This window comes from Tamandua tetradactyla, chromosome 5, assembly GCF_023851605.1.
Source record: "Tamandua tetradactyla isolate mTamTet1 chromosome 5, mTamTet1.pri, whole genome shotgun sequence".
Lineage (NCBI taxonomy): Eukaryota > Metazoa > Chordata > Mammalia > Pilosa > Myrmecophagidae > Tamandua > Tamandua tetradactyla.
The window spans coordinates 169054182-169081880 of NC_135331.1; the positions used below are offsets into that span (position 1 = coordinate 169054182).

At 41.4% G+C, this 27699-nt stretch overlaps 1 protein-coding gene across 1 annotated transcript in view; it reads right to left on the bottom strand.

Annotated features, from left to right (window-relative positions):
- SLC22A16 (solute carrier family 22 member 16) overlaps nucleotides 1-27699 on the bottom strand; it is a 43917-nt gene that overhangs the window by 1831 nt on the left and 14387 nt on the right. Inside the window, exons 3-7 of the mRNA XM_077159293.1 lie at nucleotides 18024-18141; nucleotides 14995-15526; nucleotides 12110-12237; nucleotides 9414-9523; nucleotides 4952-5051 (exon numbers count right to left, since the gene is read on the bottom strand). Of these exons, the coding sequence (XP_077015408.1) occupies nucleotides 4952-5051; nucleotides 9414-9523; nucleotides 12110-12237; nucleotides 14995-15526; nucleotides 18024-18141 (988 nt within the window). The remainder of the gene's footprint in view (nucleotides 1-4951; nucleotides 5052-9413; nucleotides 9524-12109; nucleotides 12238-14994; nucleotides 15527-18023; nucleotides 18142-27699) is intronic.

A 27699-nucleotide genomic window follows, 5' to 3' on the forward strand; every position in this document is an offset into this window, starting at 1 on the left:
AATAAATTAAAGCATAGTTTTTCTGTCACGTCTACAAACTTGCTACTTTTATGGTGTCTGAGAATGAGAAACACGAAATACTGTAAAGCAGTGTGAGCCCACGTCAGTAACACTAATGAGACCTGGTAAGACCGTTTTTTCTTTGTTTTGTAGCATACTGATAACCTAATTCACAGAAATACATGAGTATGCTTAACCTAGAAATAATACTAGAATTCAAAGTGACTGTAAGGCCTGGCCCGGTAGCCTCTGGCTGGGAGGCCCCCACCCAAACTAAAACCTGTGCACATCCGGGCATACAGCTGTTCAAACTCAGCCAATCAGGACCTGCCCTGACAAACAAAGGACCCCCCCCATTGCACACGGCCCATAGCTATGCCCACTGCACACGGCCCGTAGCTATGCCCACTGCACACGGCCCGTAGCTACGCCCACTGCACACGGCTCGTAGCTATGCCCCCTGGCCACGGCCCGTAGCTATGCCCCCTGGCCACGACCCGTAGCTATGCCCACTGCACACGCCCGTAGCTATGCCCACTGCACACGGCCCGTAGCTACGCCTACTGCACACGGCCTGTAGCTACGCCCACTGCACACGGCCCGTAGCTATGCCCCCTGGCCACGACCCGTAGCTATGCCCACTGCACACGGCCCGTAGCTATGCCCACTGCACACGGCCCGTAGCTACGCCCACTGCACACAGCCCGTAGCTATGCCCCCTGGCCACGACCCGTAGCTATGCCCACTGCACACGGCCCGTAGCTATGCCCACTGCACACGGCCCGTAGCTATGCCCCCAGCCCTAAAGCACGCGAAACTCCTAACCTACCACAGGAGGCCCCGTAGGCATCGTCAGCACCCCCACTAGCTAGCCTATATCTAGCCCCGCTGCCCCTGGGGGGGCGTGACTTCTCCCGCCCACACCCTGAGCACCCAGACCCAGGAACCTCGCCCCGGGAACCTCGCCCCGGGACAATAAACTTTTTAAACTCGGACTCAGTTTCTCTGATTTCTCAGCCGGCTACCATCTAAGACTTGACAGTGACATTCCCAAGCATTCTTTTAAAGGGCTTTTTTTTTTTTTTTTGGTGTCTCAAGGTATAGGAGGTATATCCACTGATCTAGAAATCCCAGGAAAAAGAACTATGTCAAGATCTGAAAAACAATGAATAAGGATAAAAGCAGAACAGAATCAAAATGAAAAAAAAAAAAAATCCAAGATCCAAGATAGGACTGAGTGTCTTAGCTTAAGAGGAGTGCCAGGCAATAAAGAAACCCATAACCCACCATCTGTCTCCTTGCTCTAAGCAGAAGCCTGGTCTCTTTCCACCCTGGCCAGCAACTCTCACCCCACAAACCCCAAACCAAAACATCCCAAACAGCCCCCACCTTCCCTGCATCTCCCTCTTCCTTGCAAAGTGGGTCCCTTCACTGTCTCCAGACCCCATCGCTTCTGACCTCCTTCCTCAGGGGTCTGCATTTGCGTCCCCCCTTTCTCACACATACTTTTGGACTTTTCTTTTCACTGGTTATTCCCCACTCCCCATCCCCAGTTAAAATAAATGTTTTCAAGCCTCTTATGATCACCATCCCCACTTTGCCTGGCTACTTGCCACTTGCTTCCTGGGTGACCTTGGACAAGTCACTTAACTTCTCTGTTTTCCAGTTTCCTTATCTGTAAAACATACCTGCCTCAAAGGATGGTTGTGAGGATTACATTAAAAGCACTTAGAACTTATTCGAGAGCTGCGATAAGCTATCATTTAATAGTTACTCTTCTGCCTTCCCGACCACACTGAACACCCTGGGGCTGAGGCTAGTTTAAAATCGACATTCAATAAAGCTTTGCATAATGAGTTTATGAATATCAAAATGACAGGAATTAGGTATCCACCTTTTCAAGATTACTGAGTCATAATGGCTGGTAAAGAAAGTAACAAAATAAGTGACTCTCACATTTCTTTTTGAAAGAGAAAATATACACTTATCTTCTACATGAGTGTTTCTTTTCTTCAAAACAAAAATGTCGGTTTCCTAGGCGATTTGATACTCATAAGAAAACTTAATGAGAAATTTAATAATTTATTGCTTTACTTGTTAAAAAACAACAAGCAGCATCTTTTGCTTCTAAAGGAAGCACATTCACAGGATATCACTGCAATATACACAGGGTCCTGCTCACAGAGGATCTCAGAGGACTCAGGCCTGGGGTGGAAAAGGAGCTGATTTCACTATAGTCCCTTTTGGACTTTTTTTTTTTCAACCTTACGGAAAAGGCTGTGGAGCATGGTGCTTGGGTTTGAATCCCAGTCCTTCATCTTTAAAGAGTGTGACCTTGGGTCATAAGTACCTCCCATCCATCAGTCTCCTCATCTGTAAAATGGGGATAAACAATAGTATCTGTAGCATATAAAGACTAAATGAGATAATTTTTGTAAGTACTTTAAATAGAGCCTGCCACAAAATAAGCACTTAAGTAAGCGTTAAATATAAAGTAAAAGATTCCTTTTAATGCTGCAGTCTCTAATTGATCCTTACCAATATCCTTTTTTATTTTTAAAAATTTATTTCTTTGGTTTGAATATTTTTATAGCAATTTGCATTTATAGCATCATTTTCTGTGTGTACTTGTTGTTTTAAAAATCACCTTTTCCAACTTTATCTTTTATTTTTTAATGAGGCACACAAAATGCTAGTGCAAAGAAGAGCTAGAAAAGTCCATGCTCTAAAAAGGGTGGTGGGTTCTCTAAAGCACCTCTCTGTGCAGGCTAGTCGGCCTATATCACTTCTTAATCTGAGTCAGGCCATGAAAAATGCAAGCATCTCAACACCCCAAGTAAGCAAAACTTTACCGAGTATCTGTTAGTGTGATCTTAGGGACGGTCATCTAAGCCAAAGGTTCACAAAAAGCAATCTGTGGATCACTGACACATGTGAAGTGATTTTAGGTGGTACTGAACCCTTTGTTGTATTAGTTGTGAGATGATGTTAATATATGTTAGAAGAACATGTAACTAGTATAAACACCTATGATTTCATGGATATTGTTTAGGACAAAGCTAATTTTAAAAAGCTCATCTATGTGATGAACGATATTCTGCAAATAACATGGGAGGTACTCAAAGTTAAGGACATACTTTGCTGGACCCAGCTGTGGGGATACAAAGCTCTCTACCCTGCAAGAGTGCAACAGTCCAACTGGGAGGCAAACACAGATGTGCAAATGATAAGGACAGACTGTGGCCATGGATCATGGTGGAGATTGACTGACAGCCCCTATAAAAGGCATATGTTCAGGTCCTGTGGGTGTGAACCCAGTTACAAATAGGACCTTTGAAGATGTTACTAATTAAGGTGGTTCCAACCGAATGAGGGTGGTCCTAAGTCCAATATGACTAAAGTCCTTACAGGCAAAGGAAATTGAACATGGAAGGAAAAGCTATGGGGAGCAGTGAGAAGCTAGAAATCAACAGAAGCTGGAGGGGAAAGGAGAAGACGCTGCTGTGTTCACTGCCATGTGATGGAAAAGGCAAGGACCAAGGATCACCACAGCCAGCCCGAGAATGCCAAAGTCTTCAGGGAGAAAGCATCGCCTTGCTGACGCCTTGATTTTGGCTTCTGATAGCCCAGTTATTAGCCAATAAATCCCATTGTTTAAGCCAACCCATTGTGTGGTATTTGTTTCAGCAGCTGGGAAACCAAGACAGACAGTAAAAGGCATAATGCTAAGCATTATGGAACTATTGGAAAGGGAGAGGTTGGGTCATGGAAGGCCACCTTGGAAGAAGTGTGGTTTGATCTGTGTCTTCAAGGAAACATGAAGGTTTGGCAGGGGCAGAGAGAGACAGAAATACTCCCTGCTGAGTTAGGCAGAGGCCTAGAGAGGGAGAGAGTGGGCAGCTGTGAGACCAAGGAGGGGGCAGGAAGTTCTGAAACGCTGGGTAAGTGTGGAGAGGAGGAAGAAGTTGTGTGAGAAAACAGAAGAAAACAGGGAAGATGGGAAGGGGGTCAATCGGGTAAGGCCTTGAATATTGGGCTGGATTTGGAGTTTAGTCTGAAGGTGATAGGAGCTAGTTGGATCAGACACCAGGAAAACAGGAATTCAGCCAAGGATGGAGTCTTGGAGAAAGGGTCTATTGAAGGGCCAAAGAGAAAGAAAGAGGAGGCTCTGAAGGAGACCTCTGTGAGGAACCTGGGAGCAAGCAGCCTGAGAGAGCAACAGCAAAGCAACCAGAGGAGGTAGGGGCGGGCAGCAGGCCAGGGGCTCTCCCAGAGGCCACAGTGGGGATTGGCAGCACCACTTAACACCCCCTGCCCATCCTGTCTCCCATTGTCCCCCTTCCCCCTTTCTACCCTTGACCCAAGGAGTCACATAAACCCAGGTGTAAGCTTGTTCTGTGTAATTGCCCAGCCTCTCAGCCCCACCACGAGCAAAGCTGCAAACTGAACCCAGCTGCCCTCTCTCTTTGTAACCAGGCACACAGCTGGCACTTCCAGAGGCAGAACGAGGCATATGGGAGGCCTCGGCCATGAAGGCCCCATGAAGGTTTAAGGTGAAGGCCACAGATCCCTGAACCTCTCCGTTGGCACCACAGAACCCTTTAGGGAGCAGGCGGCCTCCAGAATTGGCCTTGACCACCAGACACGGTGGGAGCACAGAGGCAGAGGTAGCCAAGGAGGATAGAGACTGGGTTCTCTCTCTGTGCAATCCGGTTTCACAGTTATGGCAGGCAGAGTTGTAATTAACAGTTCACTACTGGCTGGAAGGCAATGGACAAGCAATAAAACAGCAACCACCACCCAACCTGCTGACTGGTGAGCGGGTAATAATTTTTCTAGAAACTCCTATCATTGAATTATAAGTTGGCTTCCAACAAATACAAATAATAGAATGCAACGAGCTGCTCTGCCTCTCTGCTGGCTCAGTACGATTCTATTAACTGATTAACACCTGAGGCATGAAGATCCAAATGCTCTTGAGGTAAATGTAGAAAGGGGCGATGATACTTCCCACGCGGCACATCATGCTCCCGCTTCCCACAGCCTGTGTCCTGAAAAGAGGAGGAGTGTTAGGAAAGCATCAAAAACCAGCGACCAGGAAGCACAGCTAACGCGGACGTGGATGGAACTACCTGTAGTCCCCTTTCCATCTTCCCCCACCCTCCACCCCTGCAGTGAGAATAAATAAGAAAACTCAATCTCAGCCTAATAGAGTTAGAAATCATTTTACTTTGATTTTTCAAGAATCATCTGTGTTTATATTCACTTTTTGTGAAACAATGGTTTATACACGCTCACGGATAATTCAAGGCAATTCAGGTCTGGCCCTTTCCCTTCCCCCTAAAAAAAAGGTCAACAGGTTCACCTGCTCTGCAGATGAGGTCTGCATGCATAATTCACCCACTCTAACATGGAGGATAGAATTGATTTTCTAGGGCACGAATTTGTTTGGGTTAGGGAGTACATATTTGGAAGGGCAAAATTTTTATATCTTAGGGAGGTGGAACGGTGGCTCAGTGGCAGACTTCTTGCCTGCCAAGCCAGCAACCTGGGTTTGATTCCCAGAGCCTGCCCATGCTAAAAAAAAATAATAAATTTAAAAAAATTATATCTGTGGAATTTTCTGGTTCAAAGTTTTAAGTTAAATAATACCTTAAAAATGTTCTTTCTTTAAAGGTCATTTGAAAAGAGCCTACAGAATATCTATTAGTAAACAAAGAATGTCCTTTATTATGAGTAAGCACCTTTTTAAATCCATGGTGCTTCTTCTTTACTTACTTAATAAAATTAATGAAATGTACAAGATTCCTCGGAGAAAGAAGGCATGTAGATACCAATTTTAATCACAACATCCTGGTGTTCTGATGGACTGAATTATGTACCTCAACAAACACATAATCTTAATCTTAATCCGCATTCCTGTGGGTGTGAATCCACTGCAAACAGGACCTCTTGGAGATGTTGTTAGCTAAAGTATGGTCCAACTGAAGCAGGGTGGGCCTTGGCCTGGGTGCTGGTTTGAAAGGATGTATGTGCCCTAGAAAAGCCACGTTTTAATCTTTATCTCATTTTGTAAAGGCAGCCGTTTCTTCTAATCCCTATTCAGTATTGTATGCTTGAAAATGTAATCAGATCATCTCCCTGCTGATGTGATTTAATCAAGAGTAGTTGTTAAACTGGATTAGGTGGAGGCATGTCTCCACCCATTTGGGTGGGTCTTCATTAGTTTACTGGAATCCTATAAAAGAGAATGACAAGAGAGAAAGCTAGGAGATTTGGAGAGAGCAGAACAACATAGCTGCAAGAAGCTGAGTCCACCAGTCAGTGATCTTTGGAAATGAAGAAAGAAAACGCCTCCCAGGGAGCTTCATGAAACAGGAAGCCAGGAGATGAAGCTAGCAGATGATGCTGTGTATGCCATGTGCCCTTCCAGATGGGAGGGGAACCCTGACCCTGTTCGCCATGTGTCTTCTCACTTGAGAGAGAAACCCTGAACTTCATCGGCCTCCTTGAACCAAGGTTATCTTTCCCTGGATGCCTTAAATTGGACATTTCTATAGACTTGTTTTAATTGGGACATTTTCTCGGCCTTAGAACTGTAAACTAGCAACTTATTAAATTCTCCTTTTCAAAAGTCATTTCATTTCTGGTATATTGCATTCTTGCAGCTAGCCAACTAGAACAGTCTGGATTACTGGAGGTCTTATGAAGAGAAGTCACAGAAAGGAGAGGACAACGCCACGTGATGGGAAAGCCAAGGAACTCCAGGGACTGCCAGCAGCTGGCACCAGAACGCTACAATCTTGCAGGAGAAAGCAAGCCTTCTTGCCCCTGAAACCATGAGCCAATAAATTCCCTTAGTTTAAGCCAACCCATTGTGTGCTATTTGCACAGCAGCCTGACAAATTAAGACAGGTGTGCCAACAGCCCTTAGACTTTGTTCTGGCTCCCTTTTATTAAATATTCCTATGTTGGGTTTGTTTTTGAGAGCATGTACGTGTGGTTGTAACCAACCAAACAGAAGGTCTTTAAAAAATCCTAACATATCCACAGTAACAAATAGTGATCTGTATATATGCAAATAACATACATTCATTCAGCACACGGGTGTTGAGAGTTTAGTATATGCCACGTATGGGCGGATCTTCTCACCCTGGGTGCAGAACTGTGGAAACCGGTAGTTTGAGCTGCACAGAAATCCATCCAAGAGGCCAGGCGAGCCCCGCAGATGTGGCAGAGACATTCTGATTTACGGCTTGTCAGCCATGGGGGAGCTCAGAACCTGGACCTAAGTCACCAAGTGCACAGCTTCACACCCTATCGCATTCCCTAAATTAAACACCCTCCTCTATTGTCATACTACAAGTGCGAGAATCCAATTGGTTCTTCTGCCTGTCTGCTCTAGTATATCTGCTCATGGCTGGCACTTGCATGACCTGAGCGGAGCCCAAAATACCTTCCCCTCTGATGCCCAAACTCTACCACTTGCTGTTATAGGCACTGTTACCCTTGAAAAGTCTTGTGTGTTTCACTGGGAGACAGAAAAGAACAAAAGCTGTGGATGTGCATTCCAATGGGCCACTGACTAGCCATGTGACCTTGGCTGAGCCCCTAAACCTGTCTGAGTCTCAACTCCTCATTCTGTAAAATGGAAGCCATGATATTAACCTCAGGGAGCTGCTTTGAGGATTAAGGAAGGTGAGGCTGTGAAAGGACATTGTATTTGTTATTAGGTTGTTCTCCCAGAGCATTCGGGATGACCTGGCTGGAAGGTAGGGGGAAAGAGGGGAAATCTCCATGTCCACCCTCAGACAACTGGACTGAGTGACAATTCCATGGGGAACTCGGCTTCTGTTCCCCTTTATCCCTGGTTACATATTAGTCTAATAAGCTGTTTTCTTAGATTTCTATATCTACCTAGTTATCTGTCTATCTACCTACCTTCCTATCTACCTAACTATCATCATCTACGTATTTAGAACCAGCACAAAAGCATTCACCCATCTTCATGTGCAGAGTGCTGCTCTGAGCATTTCCTTTCAATTCCCTTAAAGCAACCCTATGAGGTGAGGTTGCTATTATGGCCTCCAGGACATGGGAATGACTGATTTCTAAGGAAAGATTTATGTTGTCTCTCGACCAATGGATCTCCTAGGTCCTACATTCATCCTGCCTAAGGAGACAAGGAGAAAAAACCTATGAGCTGGTGTTATGTGGACTTCTTTCTACAGAAACCCATTTGCCTTTTAGATGTTTAAAAACCCAATTTCCTGTGCAAAAAGCTTAATACTAGATTCTTGTATGTGTATTTGTTGACATTAAGATTAGGTCTTTAATTGGCTAAGAAATTATCGGGTTTCACTAATAAAGTTACTTTTCCCTTAGCAAACAAGAAACTTTATTTGCATGAAGTGGTAGGCCACGTGCAATCTGGAGGATTTGGAGGAAGACTGTTACTAGGAAACTATTACAGATCTTCACAGAGGGAAACCTGAGACACAAACCTCTTGTGGCAATAGTATGACCCTAAAGATTATTTAAACTTTAAAATGCCAGATCATTTTGCAAAGCAAGAGCCAAACAGCTGGATGGAGAATTGGGGTAAGGATTCCTTCACATTATACCAGGAAAAACCAGGTGTGTGTCCCATACCAGGTCCTCAGGTCCTTGAATTTCCCGGTCTCCCTGTCTCATCTGGAAATGAGAGGCTGAGAAAAGAGCTGCGGTTTTCAAGGAGTGTTTATGGAGCCCCGAAAGTTCTGCCACAGTCCCCCCAGAGCAAGAAGAGGGGAGCCCAGATACCCCAACAGAGCTCCCACAAAGAAGCCCTGTCCTTCTCTTCACCACATAGTGGGTTTGCAAGTAAAAGTTTCTTTGAAATACCTTTCAAGCCTTTTAAAACCCCGTGGTTTTTAGATCAGTGGGATTGAGAGCAAATGGTGGGTGGCTCCCTGAGTCTCATCCTTGGAGTTTGACCCCTGGGAAAGGCTCCGGAGCTGGGATTTTTATCCAGTGACTTGGGGATTCCGATGAGCTGCCTGCTTTTGAGAACTTCTGAATGAAGTGGCCTTCTCAGGCAGCAAAGGATTCCTGACATCTACAGTGAGTGACACATCCTCAGAAAATTAGCCTTGAGCTTTAGGGAGAGTTGGTGGGAGCCCACCACATTTGAGGTTTAAAATGGTTTTCGGATAATGGAGTGATATTTCAAAGTGATTTCTTTAATGTCCTTGCCACTGAGATATAGACATAGCCTCAGAGGCAGAATTAGCATCAGCATGTAGCGTTCTCATATCTCAGAGTTCTGGGTCACTTCTCTGGAAAGAAAGCATTTTGAACTCAAAGACCAAAGATAATGAAATGACACATAAGTGAAGTAGCAGCAAAACAACAGACAACTACATAACCCTTACCTCACAACGGTTGGATACAACTCTGCCGTGTAAAGGTAAATAAGGCCAAAGGCTGCCGCGATGGCAAACTTTCCGGCCATAGCTGCCACCACACCCCAAATATGGTAATCCTGGGGAAAAAATAAGCAGCATAGACCATTATAAGCAATGTTTTTTTTTTCAAGAAAAATTTTAAAATTCTTAAAATTACTACTTAAAAAAAAGCTCATTCCTCCAGTATTTTTCAGAACCATTAAGAATTCTTTTTCTGCTTGAATTTATTTCATAAACTCTATTCGTGGTCTGCAAAAGCATTCTAGCCTTACGAAATTTAGAGGAAAGTGTTATTATGACAATCTCCCACACACACACCCCTCAATCTTGGAGGGGTTGATTGTGAAATAAAAGCCATTTGGAAAGGCTGCTTTGGAAGGAGATTTGTCCAGACAGGGCTGAGTCCACCAATAATTAACCCCTTCTTTCTGGAACATGACCCAGCAGAATAAATCAAGGAGCCATAAAAACAAGTCATGTCTTTTGCTGTAGAATCCCCTGGCTGATAAATTATCTTCACAAAGTAATTTAAAAGTGATAACTGAACTATTCATATAGACGTTTGTGGGTTTTTTTGGGTTTTGTTTTGCTGATGGATTCCTCAATAGCAATTCCACATGGTTTGTGCTGTGTCTAATATGCTCCACTTGCTAGCGTGGCCCACAAAGACCTTCCATATTCCATCTGCTCACTCTTCCCCCACCTGCCAGCTGGGTGTCGAGGCCCAGGGAGAAAGCAATGGAGGACAGTGGTACCTGAGTCCCCGCATGGCTCCACAGAGCCCGACACCCCCTCACCATTCCCATTGCAACCAGGTGTGACCACACTGACCTTTATATGAATAAGAAGTAAACATTACTATGTTAAGTCACTGAGATTTGGGGACGTACCTATTAAAGCAGCTAGCATCATACTCAGTGTTTGCTGAATGAATTAATGTGGTTTAAGAAAATAAGTCATGGTGTACTGACACTGCCATCTGGGGAGAAATTGTATTACTGGAGAGAAACCTGTGGTTGTTGGTTGCTCTATTTCTAGAAATCTATACCAGCCACTTGTTTGATTTCCCCATTACTGCTGGGGCTTAACTGTAGGACTTGAAGGCTTTGGGTTTCCATTCAATCTTTAGCAGCTCAAAGACAGCTGCCACCAACTAAACCAATAAAACTACAGGCTGCTGAAAAACACAACAACAAAAAAGATTTAGATGAAGTTCTTTCAAATTGAAGAGACCTCCTTGTCCTGGATAACTTTACTGTATTCATGAGCTGTGTTTCGATCACCTGGAAAATTCAGTTACATATAACATTTGGTTCGCTGATCCTGATAATTAAATCAAACGATACCATAAAAGAAAGTAATTCATTAGCTTAAATTAAGTTCCAAACAATCTGCAAAACTTACAATACTTTGCTCTAAATCTTAGTATAGAATTGTTTGATATTTATATAACAGCTAGAGAAAATTATAAAAATATTTTAAGTTACTGGTATAGTGACCATATTTTCCAAATCAAGAGTCCAAGTACAAGTTAAAATATTTTATATAATTTTCTAACTTTTTCAAGGCAATAGTACATTATTTTCCTAATCATAGCTATTATTAGACACTTGATGCAAAGTTTATTTAAAAAAAAATTATTAAAGAAAAACACCTGGATATAAGAGGTATTCTGAGGTATACAGTTTGCCAAAATATAGCAATGTACAGGTTATAGGTCATTTTAGTAGGTATGGTAGTGTTTCTCACTAAAGAAACTGCGTTTTTTTAAAACAAACTTCCAGGGTATTTTTATGCATGCCAGAAAATGAAAACTAGTTATCTACGGCAATGAAAAGCAAAGTATTTCAATTGGAACAATTCTGAATATTTGACTCATTAAACCTTCCAGATGTCTTCATGGCTCCCACCCTCATCTGGGTTTCTGATCAAATGTCACCTTCTTTGAAAGACAAACCATCCTAGATAAAAAAAAAAGTGTGCATGCACGCTCACGCATGCATACACACACACATTCACTCTATCCCTCAGCCCGTTTACTCTTATTCATTACACTTACAGAAATTTGATTTCTATGTATTCCCAGCACCTAGAACAGCTCCTGGCACATAACAGATGCCAGAAAAATCTTGGTTGAATGAAATGGATGGATGAATAGATGTTTATTAGGACTATTTGCTTGAAGAAAGAACATTCCTGCATGTTTCTGCTAACTTTTTAAAGGCAATAATACATTATTTTCCTAATCATAACCTTTATTAGACACTTCAGGGCAAAGCGTTATTTTAAAAAATTCATTAAAGAAAAACACCTGGTATTATGTTACATATACATGTTATCACAATCTTTTTTTAAGTTAAAAAAAATTCAATGCTATTTCTGGGAAGCAGGATTGTGAGCTTTTTAAAAAGCATTCCTCTTTCTTTTCTTCTAAGTTTTATACAATGAAAAAACTTTTATACAATGAACATGTATTATTTTCATAACAGAGAAATAATAGTTTTTAAGAAAATATATTTTAAAATATTAGATATATTCTTTTCATATGCCAGAACTGCTCTTCATGCTTATTTTAAAAGCCACAAAATCCTCCCATCAAACTGCCATGACTGAGCACAGTCATTCCCTACAAAGAATAAAAGGTAAAATAATGAAGGACTCACCTGGGGGATCCCCATAATCACACCACAGATCACTGCACTTAACATAAGGGAGAAGGTCAGAATATTTCTTCTTCCCACCTTGTCCATTCCAATGCACACGAAGACGTAGGCAGGAAGTTCCACTGCGCCTGGCATGGAGCAGACGGGCCTCTGTAAGCCAACTGCGCAAGGGGGTCTTCTCACCCACCGCCCAAAAGGAATGATCAGCCCTCTCCTGGCGCCCAGAAGCCTTCTAAGAATTCTCCAAGGACTGCCTGGGGGGGCAGCAAGCCCTACCACTTTGACACTCAGCAAGGAGGTGCCAGGAGCACATTCCCTGCAAAATGAACTAATGTTCACAAAATCCTCCTAGGTCTAGGGACACACATCTTACCTGCAGGGCAGCCCTGCTGAAGGAATAAATAAGTAAATGAATTGACACCATTGATAACGTGTGATCTTCGGGTTCTCAGGCTTGGCAGAACTAAGGGGCCATGTTTATATCCCCCACTTTAAACTTAGAAACTAAAATGAAAAGCTCAGTATCTGTAAGGAATATAAACTAATGGTAACTGCTTACTAGATTTTAAATCTAAAAGCAAAACATTTAAACATCTAGTATAAATCTTCTAGCGGCCAGGGCTTTTGTTTTTGAACCTCTTATTTACTCTCCAACAGCAAAAAGTAAAGAGCCGAATCCATAAATCCATTGATTGAAAAATCCTTCCCTTGCAGAACCAAAGTAAGAATCATGGATATTGATTTTAAAAAAAACACAACAAAAACTACTTTATAGCTATCAACCAAAACCAAAGAGAGAGAAAGCAAGGAGACCACGCATAAAACTGAGCAAGCCTAACCATCTCTTTGGAAAACATTCACCAGCTCAAATCTTGCAGGCAATGCATGGTGATGTACGCTTTGCTCCCTCTACTGCCTAACCCCAGGACACCACCCACTACAGCCTCTGAGGAGTGATGTACATTCGTCCACTCAGCCACCAAATGTTACAAGCATCTGGAGAGGCAGCTCCATATGCCTCCTGAAGCTTTGGGAGCATGTCATCGGAGGTGGTTACCTATTTTATGAGCGAACATTACTAGCGGTACATCAGAAAGTAAACTTGGTTGCAGCTGCTCGGAAAAGAACTGACTCTGGGAACTGCAAAATTAACATCTGAGCCCCTTTAGAGAGAGGGTCTCTTTTCCCTGCATTAACTGAAATATAAACAGCTCCCTAGGAAATGCCTCCCTTTCCCAGGCCCGTGTTGCAGTCCAGGACTGTATTTCTATTACTCTACTCTTTTTTTTTTTTGAGGTTTATCGAGATCTTTTCAGGATCAAATAATAAAATGATCCTCCAAAGAGCCTCATGAGAGCAGCCCGGGGTTGTGACCCCCCCCTACACACACACACACATTACAACTAAGATGAAATGATTTGAGCCAAGGGAGGAAGCAACAGTTTAGGGACTGGAAGCCAAGGGCCCTTTCCCGCAGCCTCCCTCCATCTCTGGCCCCGCGCTCCCCTCTGCATAGATCTGTGTCCAGGGCTACAGGCCAATGCCCTGGAGTGTCGTAAAGCTGGGCAGCAATTGCCAGACAGCAGAAGGGGTGGGTGGTGTAAAGAAAAATATACTCATTTCACTCGGGTAGATGGTGCAGGCTGCTGGCGTCTGCCTATACCTGATTTTTGGCTGGTCTGTGTCTGCGATATAAATGCTGCATGCAATGAGCCTCAGTCCTTTGGGGATTAGGATGAAGGACCACGACTGTCTTCATTTAATAATGCATGGCTCCCCAATCACTCAGACCTCCATCCTGCCCTTACCACCATAATCCCAAAGGTATCTCTTGAAGCTACTGGAGCATTTGTCACCCACAGGTGGCACAAAATCAGAGCTGAAATCACACCAGCCCCAAACCATCTCTGTGCATAAAAAAATACATTTTTGGGGGGTACATGATCCAGGAATCGAATCCAGGTCTCCCGCACAGAAGGCGGGCATTCTAACCCACGAACTATCTGTGGCCCTCTATGTATAAAAATTTAAATGCAAGATTTTCTGACGATAATATCGACCACAGGCAGCCTACACAGAAAGAACCAGGAATTAAGTCTACACTAGATAGACAAAGATTTCTAATATTTCTGGAAGGTTTAGTTCAAATTTAGTGTACGTTGGGAGACACGTCTCAAGATATCATAGCCGTCTCTGAAGCCATTTTAACCTGTGACTAAAATGACAGAAATATAACACAAATTGTATGTTGCATGTATTTAAATGCTATTTTACTGACAAAAACTTCTAAATTTAGGACATTAGGAGGTAGAAAGATAACAGAATCTTTCTGTTATCTTTCAGGCATTGGCCTGTAGCCCTGGACCCAGATCTATGCAGAGGGGAGCCCGGGGCCACATAAAAAGCCCCAAATATATTAAATTTGGAAAAGAAAGCAATTTACAAAGAACAATATGGGGTCCCTGAGCTCCTTTATGTTAAAGTAGACAATGTTTATAGGCTGAATTGTGTGGAAATGCCTAGAAAGAGGACGGAAAGGGTACAAGACAAACCTTACATAAATTCCTTCTGGGGAAGGGAGTTCTGTGATGAGGGCCTGGGGGAAGGAAGACAATCTAGAAGCAGAGGCGGACAGGGAAGGTGGGAGGAAATGAATTCTCCTGAACTTCTTCCTTTTTTTTATTTTTTTATTTTTTAGGAAAAGATATCCATGTACCTCAGTTACAGTATAATGTGTATTATAGTGTTATAGTATAACACTAAAAGTTACCTTTATAATATGGCTGGGAGTGATGTTCCTTGGTAGAACAAGACAAAACACACACACACAAAACATGCTAGAAATTCCACTTCATTGCCACATTTAAATATATTTTCTTACTTACCCATGAGGAAGAGGTTTAAATATTCATTGCCTCCTAAATTGACAGAATTCAAGGAGAACATGTAGAATCCCAAACTCCCTGTGAACCAAGTCAGCCAAATGGAAAGCGTCCTTATTGCAATCTTCCGGTCACGAAACAGATCTGCTATGTGGTGCTTCTTTACTTTGGAGAGGTCATTACCAACAGGACCATTTAGATCTAGAGACATAAGTTCCGACAGTTTGCAGGAGCTTACTCTATTCCATTTGGCCATTGTATCAACTACTTCCTGTGCTTCTTCATATCGTGCCTGGGAAAGAAGCCAGAAAGGAGTCTCCGGGAGCATACAATTGCACAGGACAAAGGGGACGCTCACCACAGAGAGAACTATCTGATACAGCCACCAGGTCCTGACCAAGTAGCCCACCAGAGCCACCACCATTATCCCAATAGCAAAAAAGGAATGCACGTGGATGGAGGCCCAGGTCCGAGCCTTCATGCCAATGAACTCCGTCACGTAGACAAACATCACCACAAGATAGCCACTTGCGACCTGAAAAGGAGAGGAGGTGGTCCAGATTTAAGGTCACATTTATAACTCCCTGCAAATCACATATGGAGGCCAGAAAGAAAATGACAAAGAATTGCTTTCTGTAACCCGTATCACATATATACAATGGCATTCGATCTGGTCCATCTTTCTCCCTTAGGTGAATAGGCCCTTTCATCACCCCCCCACCTTCCCATCCCAAATGGCAAACTTGAGAGATAATTTATTATATGGATGTTAGATTCTGACTTTTGTTTCATTTCAGTGTTCCATTACAGTGTGAATCGATTTCTCAGTTCCTTGTGAATGTACACATCAATTTACCCTTATGCAGGAAGTCCTAATTGTTAAATCCACATCAAATGGAGACAAAACTTTTATAACTAGTGGGAAGAAAACAGATGTGATAAAAATTTTATTTTGCAAACAGGCCTATTTTTCATTTGATAAAATTTAGATAATAATTAACAACACACCGTGATTCTTGGAATAAACAAAGAATGAATCAAATATCAGAATGCATGTGGTCAGGCAAACCACAAGCAGCCGCCTAAATAATTCCTAATACCCCCTGCATCCATTCACACCTCCACTGGCAATGCTCTATTCCTCACCTCTACCAAGCCCCATCCCATGTAACAGCCAGAATGACCAGGGAACTCAAGTCAAAACCCTTCAGCGGATTCCCATGGCCCTTTAAGACACAGGGCAGAATCTGAAGGTCCTTTCTAACCCCACCCACAGCCCCTCCTCCCTTCACCTCATCAGTGTATCTCACCCCCAGTCTATTGTCCAGACATTCTGACTTTCAATTCTCTATCATCTCAGGGCCTTCTCACATGCTGTTCCCTTTGTCTGGAATGCTCTTCTCTCACCCATCTCACAGAAGTAAAAAGCCCCTGGCCCTCACTGTTACACCCTCATTTTGTCAGCAGTGTATTGACCTTGAAGATGGCTGATCAATGTTGTGTTTCCCACCAGACTGTAGGGTTGCTGAAACAGAGCCTGGGTCTGGCTTAATTAGCATTGCACTCTGACGGCAAATCAACAAATGTGTTAAATAAATGAATGTGCCCACATCTTTGATACTCCAAATCCTATCAGAAACCTACTCCCCATGAAATCAAGGAAAGAGCCACAGAAAATTAAGGCCGGTACACTGTAGATATATTCTGGGGGTGCTGCCTAATGGGGGTTCTGGAAACCAGCACATGGTATTTTGCAAAACTGAAAGAGATATTTTCAGAATTATCCCCTTAAGCCTTCCAAAAGAGAACCTTCACACCCTCGCAGGACCTATATACCTCTGTCGAAACATCGGCCTCTCCAGAAAGGCTCCCATCAAATCTCACTGCAATTACAGAGCCATATGCTCTCTTTCTGTGTCCTCAGTGGAGGCAGAACAGCTGGTTTCTATCTTTTGTATTAAATTCTCTTCACATACCCAAATATATATATATATACATTTGCTCTTTTGTAAAGACCCAATACTTTCAAATCCCCTAAATTTCTGTTATGCACCCTCCCTGCCTTTGGCCACCTGTGTGGGTTCCTACAAACCCTTATCAGCCAACCATGAAGACCAGACTGACTTGCTCCCTGAGGGGTGCAGTGACCTCTTCTTCTGAGATCCTTGGCTTCTCTCTGAACCCCCAGACTTTCCCCCTGGTGTGAGAAGTTCTGCTCCATTTGACACCATCACAAGCTTTTCCTTAGGATAAAAACTCCACCCAATTGTTGTTGGTCAGTGAATCTCCGAGCACAATCACTGCTGCTGTTGTTGAGTGGTTTGGAAACCTGTCTGGAAGCCTCACTGAGCATGGAAACAGCTTCCATGCACGCTGGTCCACCTGCAATAACAGTCACCATCGTGGCAGTGCCAGCTCGGTGCCAAGTGTCACACTCGATGCTTACATTTAATTACTCTCTCTGAATCCTGATAATGGTCCAGTGAAGCAGGTGTTAATTTCTATAGTTGACAGATCATAAACTAAAGCTCAAAGAGGATTTTTGTCTGAGGTCATACAGCTAACAAGCCAATATGTGACAAAGCTGTTGTTCAAACTCATGCCCTTCCCACCATGTATCCTGTCTCTCAAAAAATGAGGGTCTAATGCCCTCTTGCTTTCATTCTTACTGCACATCATGCAAAAATGACTAACAATATACCTTACCTACCTATTTCGCTCATGTGTATAGGGTCTGACCAGACCCATATAGTTGCCCAGAAATAAAACAATACTTTAGTGATTGTGAGATTTGGGCGTGTCCCAGGTACAGAGCCAAGCAAAAAGTTTCTGCCTAGTTAGGTACCATTTTTCATTTTAATGAATTCCATTCTAAACACCAGGCATTAGTAGTCCACAGAAGGACTTCTGCAGCAGAGTGAACAAAGATTAGTCCTTGATCTCTCACACTAGATTCTACACAAGCAAACCAAACAGAGTTAAGGTTTAATATGGCAATACTGCAGAATTAAAGAGGTGAAAACACAACTTACCATGGCAAGAAGGAAGCGGGTGACCATGAAGCTGTAATAATCAAACATAAATGCCACGGCTATTCCAAACAACAATTGGCCAATGCTTGTACACCACAGGATAAGCCGTCTTCCTACTCTGAAAAATAAGAATCACATGATTGAAGAAGCAAAGTATGGTTGTAACTGTTTAAACACCTGCTCCAATCCATGAAGGTTGAGTGCTACCTATAGTTTTAGTAGTTTATGTATTTGATTGTTGACATTCAATTTATTTCAGTCAAATCATGAGTTAACATGGAATTTCTTCAAAGGCTTATATATACACAAGGTCGATCACTCTGGATCATCCCCACAGGACTCTACTCTGGGGCTGGAGGGGAGTGGAGGGGATTTGGCCTTACCTACACCTCCCCTCTAGGACTTTGGCTCTCTGGCCTGTTGGACCAGGACTGGCTTTGCCTACTATGGGTCCTTCTACATTCTGCAACTAGATCAAGGGTGCTTACTTGCCCTGTATGTTCATAATTGAGAAGGGCATTTCTTTGTCTAAAAAGCAAACAAATGAAGAAATCATATTCATGACAGATTTAAAAAATTGCGATAAATTTACATGGCATGAAATTCAACTTTTAAAAGTGTATAACCAGTGTTTTTTAGTACATTCACAGGGTTGTGCAACCATCTCTACTTGCAGAACGCTTTCATCAATGTTCATCAGAAAGAAACCCCATACCTATCACTCCCCATTTCCTCCTCCTTCCAGCCCCTGGGAACCACTAATCTATTTGCTGTCTCTATGGATTTGCCAATTCTGGACATTCCATATAAATGGAATCATACAATATGTGGCTTCTATGACTGTCTTCTTTCACGAGGCATAACGTTTTCCAGGTTCATCCATGCTGATGCATGTATAAGAACTTAATTCCTTTTTATGGCTGAATAATATTCTATTGTATGGATATATCATATTTTGTTTATACAGTCATTTATCAGTTGATGGACATTTGGGTTATTCATACTTTGGGGCTATTATGAATAATGCTGCTATGAATATTTGTATACAAGTTTTTTGGCGAACATATGTTTACAATTCACTTGGTTACATACCTAGGAGGGGAATTCCTGGGCCATATGGTAAGACTATGTTTAAACTTTTGATTTGCATTTCCCTAGTGACTAAAGAAGTTAAGCATCTTTTCACACGCTATTGGCCATTTGTATAACTTCTTTGGAGAAATGTCAATTGAAAGCCTTTGACCTTTGTTAAATTGGATTATTTGTCTTTTTATTGTTGAGTTCTAAGAATTCTTTATATATTCTGGATATTAAACCCTTATTAGATATATGATTTGCAAATATTTTCTTCCATTTTGTGGATTGTCTCTGATAGAGTTTTTTTTTTTTTTTTTTTTTTTTAAAGAGAGAGGGAGGAAGGGAAGGAAAGACAGAGAGAAGGAAGGAAGGATGGAAGGAAGGAAGGGAGGAAGAAAGGGAAACATCTTTAAACATTTTCTTGTTTTATTATATTTTGTTTGTTTGTTTGTTTTTTACATGGGCTGGGGCCGGGAATCGAACCGGGGTCCTCCGGCATAGCAGGCAAGCACTCTTGCCCGCTGAGCCACCGCGGCCCGCCCTCTGATAGAGTTTTAAGGCAAAAAATATACATATCATTTTGAAACTCCAACCAGAAATTTTCTCGGTACAGCACAGGATATGCAAGCAAATAGGAAACCCTCATCTTCTTCACATCCTTGGCCTTCTCTGCTCCCACACATTGATCAGATTTGTTGGCCTCACACATTAATGTTCCCTAATCTCATTTGAGCCCTGAGTGCTACCTAAAAATACTTTGCCCATCACTCACCAACCCCCTCTTGCACCCCAATCTCTTCACCCTCAGTAGATAAGCTGCACCTCCTGCACAGAGCAGAGATGATCAAAGAAAGGAAGCCCCACAGCTCCCTTCTCTGCCCACTTACCAACATAACCTGCATCTGCATTCAGCCTTCCCTTCTTCCCACCTCTCTGGAGACACATACTCCTTTCTCTCCAAATACTATTCTGCCATCTTTATATTGGATCACGTCTCTTCTCATCTGCTCTGAGAAATTATTCTATCAATGAATTCTTCTTTTTTCTGCACCTTTTCTGGGTCAAAACCTCTCTGACTCTTTTCTTTCAGTTTAAGTCTTCTCCACCCAAAGACAAGAGCCTTTTCTTAACCTTATCTCTCCTTTAGTCATCTTACATTTCCTCCACTGATAGACTTATCAGGAGGGTTTGTCTATTTCCTCAACTCCTACTCATTTCCTCCTACTCATCACATCAGGCTGTGATGACTAAGTTACAACCAACTTTTCCAAGATTACTTTTCAGTGACCAGGGACCTCCTAACAGTCTCTCTGGGTCCTTCACTGCCTTTCTTCTCCAGTGCCACTGACTGTGACTGCTTCTCAGGCTCTGCACTCCTTTAGCTTACAGAACACCACTCTCTCCTGGTTCTACTCATATCCCCTTGATGGCCAACTTGCCTTCAAAGATTGGATTTCTTGTGCACTCTCTGACCTTTTGATTTCATTTACTTTTCCAAGTGCCATTCCTAAGTATGCACTATTAACTTCCCACTGGCCTCTGGCCTCATTGAATGTACTACAGAGGTATAATCTTTATTTTTTTTATAGTTGATGCTAATTTTGAATTTTTTTTTCTTAATCCAGGGATAATACAAGCTCACTGGAAAATGTCTAAAATGTTTCCTTCTCTTCTAAAGTCACTCTCTCCCAAGTATTTCCTGAGGTAGTTGACAACTGCCATCCCAGCTCCTAAAATCTTAATACCTGCCTCCTCCTGCTCTCCTACTTCCCTTGTAGTGGTTAATAAATTCTGTAAACTTAGAAAGGCCCACCAAAATATTCCCATCTTTCCATCTCCAATTCTCCTGCTGTCATTCGAGCCTTTACCATTCTTACATCATCCCAACAGCTCCCAACCAGTCTACCTAACGTCACCCCAGGATAACACCCATACTTCCTAGAAATAAGACAATCCTGCTGATGGTTTTGCTGCCTGTTGTTTCCTTCATCCATCCTTCACTTCTGCCACAATGACCATCCAACAACCCTCTGAACACACTAGGGCCTCTCATGACATCAGGCCGCCCCCTCCCCCTGGAAAGCCCTTCTCCAGCTGACAATTTGTATTGCACTTTCAAAACCTGGGTCAAATGTGAAGCCTTCTCAGACCAACCTGTGGAGTCTCATAGAAATTAAGAGACAGTGTGATGTAGTAGTTAGGTATACAGGTCTGGGTTCAAATCCCAGCCCCAACCCTTACTTTCCAAGTGCACTTTCTGAGCTTCCATTTCCAATCTAAACGGGGCCAATAGTGCCCACCTCACAAATTCCATTAAAGGAGTAAATGAGGTAATACAAACAAGGCATCTAGAATAGTACTAGCGCACAGAAACTGCCCACAAATGTGAGTCATTATTATCTTAATAGTATTTATTATTCAATTTACTTTCAAAATTACTATTCAATTATTCATTTATTACTCAATTTCATGAAGTTATCTGTTTAAAAATGTACCCTCTACAAGACTGTTAGCCTTTCAAGAATTAAAGATCAGGTCTTATTCCTTTTTTTTTTTCTATTGACTTTTTTTTTTTATTAATTAAAAAAATTAACAAAACATTTAGAAATCATTCCGTTCTACATGTACAATCAGTAATTCTTAATATCATCACATAGTTGCATATTCATCATTTCTTAGTACATTTGCATCGATTTAGAAAAAGAAATAAAAAGACAACAGAATAAGAATTAAAACGATAATAGAGAGAAAAAAAAACCTATACCTCACATGCAGCTTCATTCAATGTTTTAACATAATTGCATTACAATTAGGTAGTATTGTGCTGTCCATTTCTGAGTTTTTATATCCAGTCCTGTTGCACAGTTTGTATCCCTTCAGCTCCAATTACCCCTTCTCTTTTTTTTTTTTAATTAATGGAAAAAAAGACATTAACCCAACATTTAGAAATCATACCATTCTACATATGCAATCAGTAATTCTTAACATCATCACATAGATGCATGATCATCGTTTCTTAGTACATTTGCATCGGTTTAGAAGAACTAGCAACATAACCGAAAAAGATATAGAATGTTAATATAGAGAAAAAAATAAAAGTAATAATAGTAAAAACAAAACAAAACAAAACAAAAACCAATAGCTCAGATGCAGCTTCATTCAGTGTTTTAACATGATTACTTTACAATTAGGTATTATTGTGCTGTCTATTTTTGAGTTTTTGTATCTAGTCCTGTTGCACAGTCTGTATCCCTTCAGCTCCAATTGCCCATTATCTTACCCTGTTTCTACCTCCTGCTGGACTCTGTTACAAATGACATATTCCACATTTATTCTCGAAAGTCCATTCACATCAGTGGGACCATACAGTATTTGTCCTTTAGTTTTTGGCTAGACTCACTCAGCATAATGTTCTCTAGGTCCATCCATGTTATTACATGCTTCATAAGTTTATCCTGTCTTAAAGCTGCATAATATTCCATCGTATGTATATACCACAGTTTGTTTAGCCACTCGTCTGTTGATGGACATTTGGGCTGTTTCCATCTCTTTGCAATTGTAAATAACGCTGCTATAAACATTGGTGTGCAAATGTCCGTTTGTGTCTTTGCCCTTAAGTCCTTTGAGTAGATTCCCAGCAATGGTATTGCTGGGTCGTATGGCAATTCTATATTCAGCTTTTTGAGGAACCACCAAACTGCCTTCCACAGTGGTTGCACCATTTGACATTCCCACCAACAGTGGATAAGTGTGCCTCTTTCTCCGCATCCTCTCCAGCACTTGTCATTTTCTGTTTTGTTGATAATGGCCATTCTGGTGGGTGTGAGATGATATCTCATTGTGGTTTTGATTTGCATTTCTCTAATGGCCAGGGACATTGAGCATCTCTTCATGTGCCTTTTGGCCATTTGTATTTCCTCTTCTGATAGGTGTCTGTTCAAGTCTTTTTCCCATTTTGTAATTGGGTTGGCTGTCTTTTTGTTGTTGAGTTGAACAATCTCTTTATAAATTCTGGATACTAGACCTTTATCTGATATGTCATTTCCAAATATTGTCTCCCATTGTGTAGGCTGTCTTTCTACTTTCTTGATGAAGTTCTTTGATGCACAAAAGCGTTTAATTTTGAGGAGCTCCCATTTATTTATTTCCTTCTTCAGTGTTCTTGCTTTAGGTTTAAGGTCCATAAAACCGCCTCCAGTTGTAAGATTCATAAGATATCTCCCAACATTTTCCTCTAACTGTTTTATGGTCTTAGACCTAATGTTTAGATCTTTGATCCATTTTGAGTTAACTTTTGTATAGGGTGTGAGACATGGGTCTTCTTTCATTCTTTTGCATATGGGTATCCAGTTCTCTAGGCACCATTTATTGAAGAGACTGTTCTGTCCCAGGTGAGTTGGCTTGACTGCCTTATCAAAGATCAAATGTCCATAGATGAGAGGGTCTATATCTGAGCACTCTATTCGATTCCATTGGTCAATATATCTATCTTTATGCCAATACCATGCTGTTTTGACCACTGTGGCTTCATAATATGCCTTAAAGTCAGGCAGTGCAAGACCTCCAGCTTCGTTTTTTTTCCTCAAGATGTTTTTAGCAATTCGGGGCACCCTGCCCTTCCAGATAAATTTGCTTATTGGTTTTTCTATTTCTGAAAAATAAGTTGTTGGGATTTCGATTGGTATTGCATTGAATCTGTAAATCAATTTAGGTAGGATTGACATCTTAACTATATTTAGTCTTCCAATCCATGAACACGGTATGCCCTTCCATCTATTTAGGTCTTCTGTGGTTTCTTTTAGCAGTTTTTTGTAGTTTTCTTTATATAGGTTTTTTGTCTCTTTAGTTAAATTTATTCCTAGGTATTTTATTCTTTTAGTTGCAATTGTAAATGGGATTCGTTTCTTGATTTCCCCCTCCGCTTGTTCATTGCTAGTGTATAGAAATGCTACAGATTTTTGAATGTTGATCTTGTAACCTGCTACTTTGCTGTACTCATTTATTAGCTCTAGTAGTTTTGTTGTGGATTTTTCCGGGTTTTTGACGTATAGTATCATATCGTCTGCAAACAGTGATAGTTTTACTTCTTCCTTTCCAATTTTGATGCCGTGTATTTCTTTTTCTTGTCTAATTGCTCTGGCTAGAACCTCCAACACAATGTTGAATAATAGTGGTGAGAGTGGACATCCTTGTCTTGTTCCTGATCTTAGGGGGAAAGTTTTCAATTTTTCCCCATTGAGGATGATATTAGCTGTGGGTTTTTCATATATTCCCTCTATCATTTTAAGGAAGTTCCCTTGTATTCCTATCCTTTGAAGTGTTTTCAACAGGAAAGGATGTTGAATCTTGTCAAATGCCTTCTCTGCATCAATTGAGATGATCATGTGATTTTTCTGCTTTGATTTGTTGATATGGTGTATTACATTAATTGATTTTCTTATGTTGAACCATCCTTGCATACCTGGGATGAATCCTACTTGGTCATGATGTATAATTCTTTTAATATGTTGTTGGATACGATTTGCTAGAATTTTATTGAGGATTTTTGCATCTATATTCATTAGAGAGATTGGCCTGTAGTTTTCTTTTCTTGTAATATCTTTGCCTGGTTTTGGTATGAGGGTGATGTTGGCTTCATAGAATGAATTAGGTAGTTTTCCCTCCACTTTAATTTTTTTGAAGAGTTTGAGGAGAGTTTGTACTAATTCTTTCTGGAACATTTGGTAGAATTCACATGTGAAGCCATCTGGTCCTGGACTTTTCTTTTTAGGAAGCTTTTGAATGACTAATTCAATTTCTTTACTTGTGATTGGTTTGTTGAGGTCATCTATTTCTTCTTGAGTCAAAGTTGGTTGTTCATGTCTTTCCAGGAACCCATCCATTTCATCTAAATTGTTGTATTTATTAGCGTAAAGTTGTTCATAGTATCCTGTTATTACCTCCTTTATTTCTGTGAGGTCAGTAGTTATGTCCCCTCTTCCATTTCTGATCTTATTTATTTGCATCCTCTCTCTTCTTCTTTTTGTCAATCTTGCTAAGGGCCCATCAATCTTATTGATTTTCTCATAGAACCAACTTCTGGTCTTATTGATTTTCTCTATTGTTTTCATGTTTTCAATTTCATTTATTTCTGCTCTGATCTTTGTTATTTCTTTCCTTTTGCTTGCTTTGGGATTAGTTTGCTGTTCTTTCTCCAGTTCTTCCAAGTGAACAGTTAATTCCCACATTTTTGCCTTTTCTTCTTTTCTGATATAGGCATTTAGGGCAATAAATTTCCCTCTTAGCACTGCCTTTGCTGCATCCCATAAGTTTAGATATGTTGTGTTTTCATTTTCATTCGCCTCGAGGTATTTACTAATTTCTCTTACAATTTCTTCTTTGACCCACTCATTGTTTAAGAGTGTGTTGTTGAGCCTCCACGTATTTGTGAATTTTCTGGCACTCGGCCTATTATTGATTTCCAACTTCATTCCTTTATGATTCTAGAAAGTGTTGTGTATGATTTCAATCTTTTTAAATTTGTTAAGACTTGCTTTGTGACCCAGCATATGATCTATCTTTGAGAACGATCCATGAGCACTTGAGAAAAAGGTGTATCCTGCTGTTGTGGGATGTAATGCCCTATAAATGTCTGTTAAGTCTAGCTCATTTATAGTAATATTCAGATTCTCTATTTCTTTATTGATCCTCTGTCTAGATGTTCTGTCCATTGATGAGAGTGGGGAATTGAAGTCTCCAACTATTATGGTATTTGTGTCTATTTCCCTTTTCAGTGTTTGCAGTGTATTCCTCATGTATTTTGGGGCATTCTGGTTCGGTGCGTAAATATTTATGATTGTTATGTCTTCTTGTTTAATTTTTCCTTTTATTAGTATATATGTCCTTCTTTGTCTCTTTTAACTGTTTTACATTTGAAGTCTAACTTGTTGGATATTAGTATAGCCACTCCTGCTCTTTTCTGGTTGCTATTTGCATGAAATATCTTTTCCCAACCTTTCACTTTCAACCTATATTTATCTTTGGGTCTAAGATGTGTTTCCTGTAGACAGCATATAGAAGGATCCTGTTTTTTAATCCATTCTGCCAATCTATGTGTTTTGATTGGGGAATTCAGTCCATTAACATTAAGTGTTATTACTGTTTGGATAATATTTTCCTCTACCATTTTGCCTTTTGTATTATATATATCATATCTGACTTTCCTTCTTTCTACACTCTTCTCCATACCTCTCTCTTCTGTCTTTTCATTTCTGACTCTAGTGCTCCCTTTAGTATTTCTTGCAGAGCTGGTCTCTTGGTCACAAATTCTCTCAGTGACTTTTTGTCTGAAAATGTTTTAATTTCTCCCTCATTTTTGAAGGACAATTTTACTGGATATAGGAGTCTTGGTTGGCAGTTTTTCTCTTTTAGTAATTTAAATATATCATCCCACTGTCTTCTAGCCTCCATGGTTTCTGCTGAGAAATCTACACATAGTCTTATTGGGTTTCCCTTGTATGTGATGGATTGTTTTTCTCTTGCTGCTTTCAAGATCCTCTCTTTCTCTTTGACCTCTGACATTCTAACTAGTAAGTGTCTTGGAGAACGCCTATTTGGGTCTAATCTCTTTGGGGTGCGCTGCACTTCTTTGATCTGTAATTTTAGGTCTTTCCTAAGAGTTGGGAAATTTTCAGTGATAATTTCTTCCATTAGTTTTTCTCCTCCTTTTCCCTTCTCTTCTCCTTCTGGGACACCCACAACACGTATATTTGTGCGCTTCATGTTGTCCTTGAGTTCCCTGATACCCTGTTCAAATTTTTCCATTCTTTTCCCAATAGTTTCTGCTTGTTTTTGGAATTCAGATGTTCCATCCTCCAAATCACTAATTCTATCTTCTGTCTCTTTGAATCTGTCATTGTAGGTATCCATTGTTTTTTCCATCTTTTCTACTTTGTCCTTCACTTCCATAAGTTCTGTGATTTGTTTTTTCAGTTTTTCTATTTCTTCTTTATGTTCAGCCCCTGTCTTCTGCATGTGCTCCCTCAATTTATCGATTTGGTTTTTGAAGAGGTTTTCCATTTCCGTTCGTATATTCAGCATTAGTTGTCTCAGCTCCTGTATCTCATTTGAACTATTGGTTTGTTCCTTTGACTGGGCCATATTTTCAACTTTTTGAGCGTGATCCGTTATCTTCTGCTGGTGTCTGCGCATTTAGACAGATTTCCCTGGGTGTTGGATCCAAAAGTTTGGAAGATTTTTCTGTGAAATCTCTGGGTTCTGTTTTTCTTATCCTGCCCAGTAGGTGGCGCTCGTGGCACACGTTTGTCTGCGGGTCCCACCAGTAAAAGGTGCTGTGGGTCCGTTAACTTTGGAAAACTCTCACCGTCCGGGAGGTTCGCTAGCCGAAGCGGCTTGGAAGAGTGCCAGCCGGCCCGGGGTCTGAACGCGGGGAGGGTCGCTGGCCACCGCAGCCTGGGAAAGCGCCCGTCTGAATTTCCTAGTCGGCCTGGGGCGCCAAGCGTGACGAGAGGGCGCCAGCCGCAGCGGCCTGCCCGGGAGAGTGCACGTTCCCGGGGAGTCACGGGTTTGGAAGGGGCCCCCCCCCGTCGTGTTCTCCGCG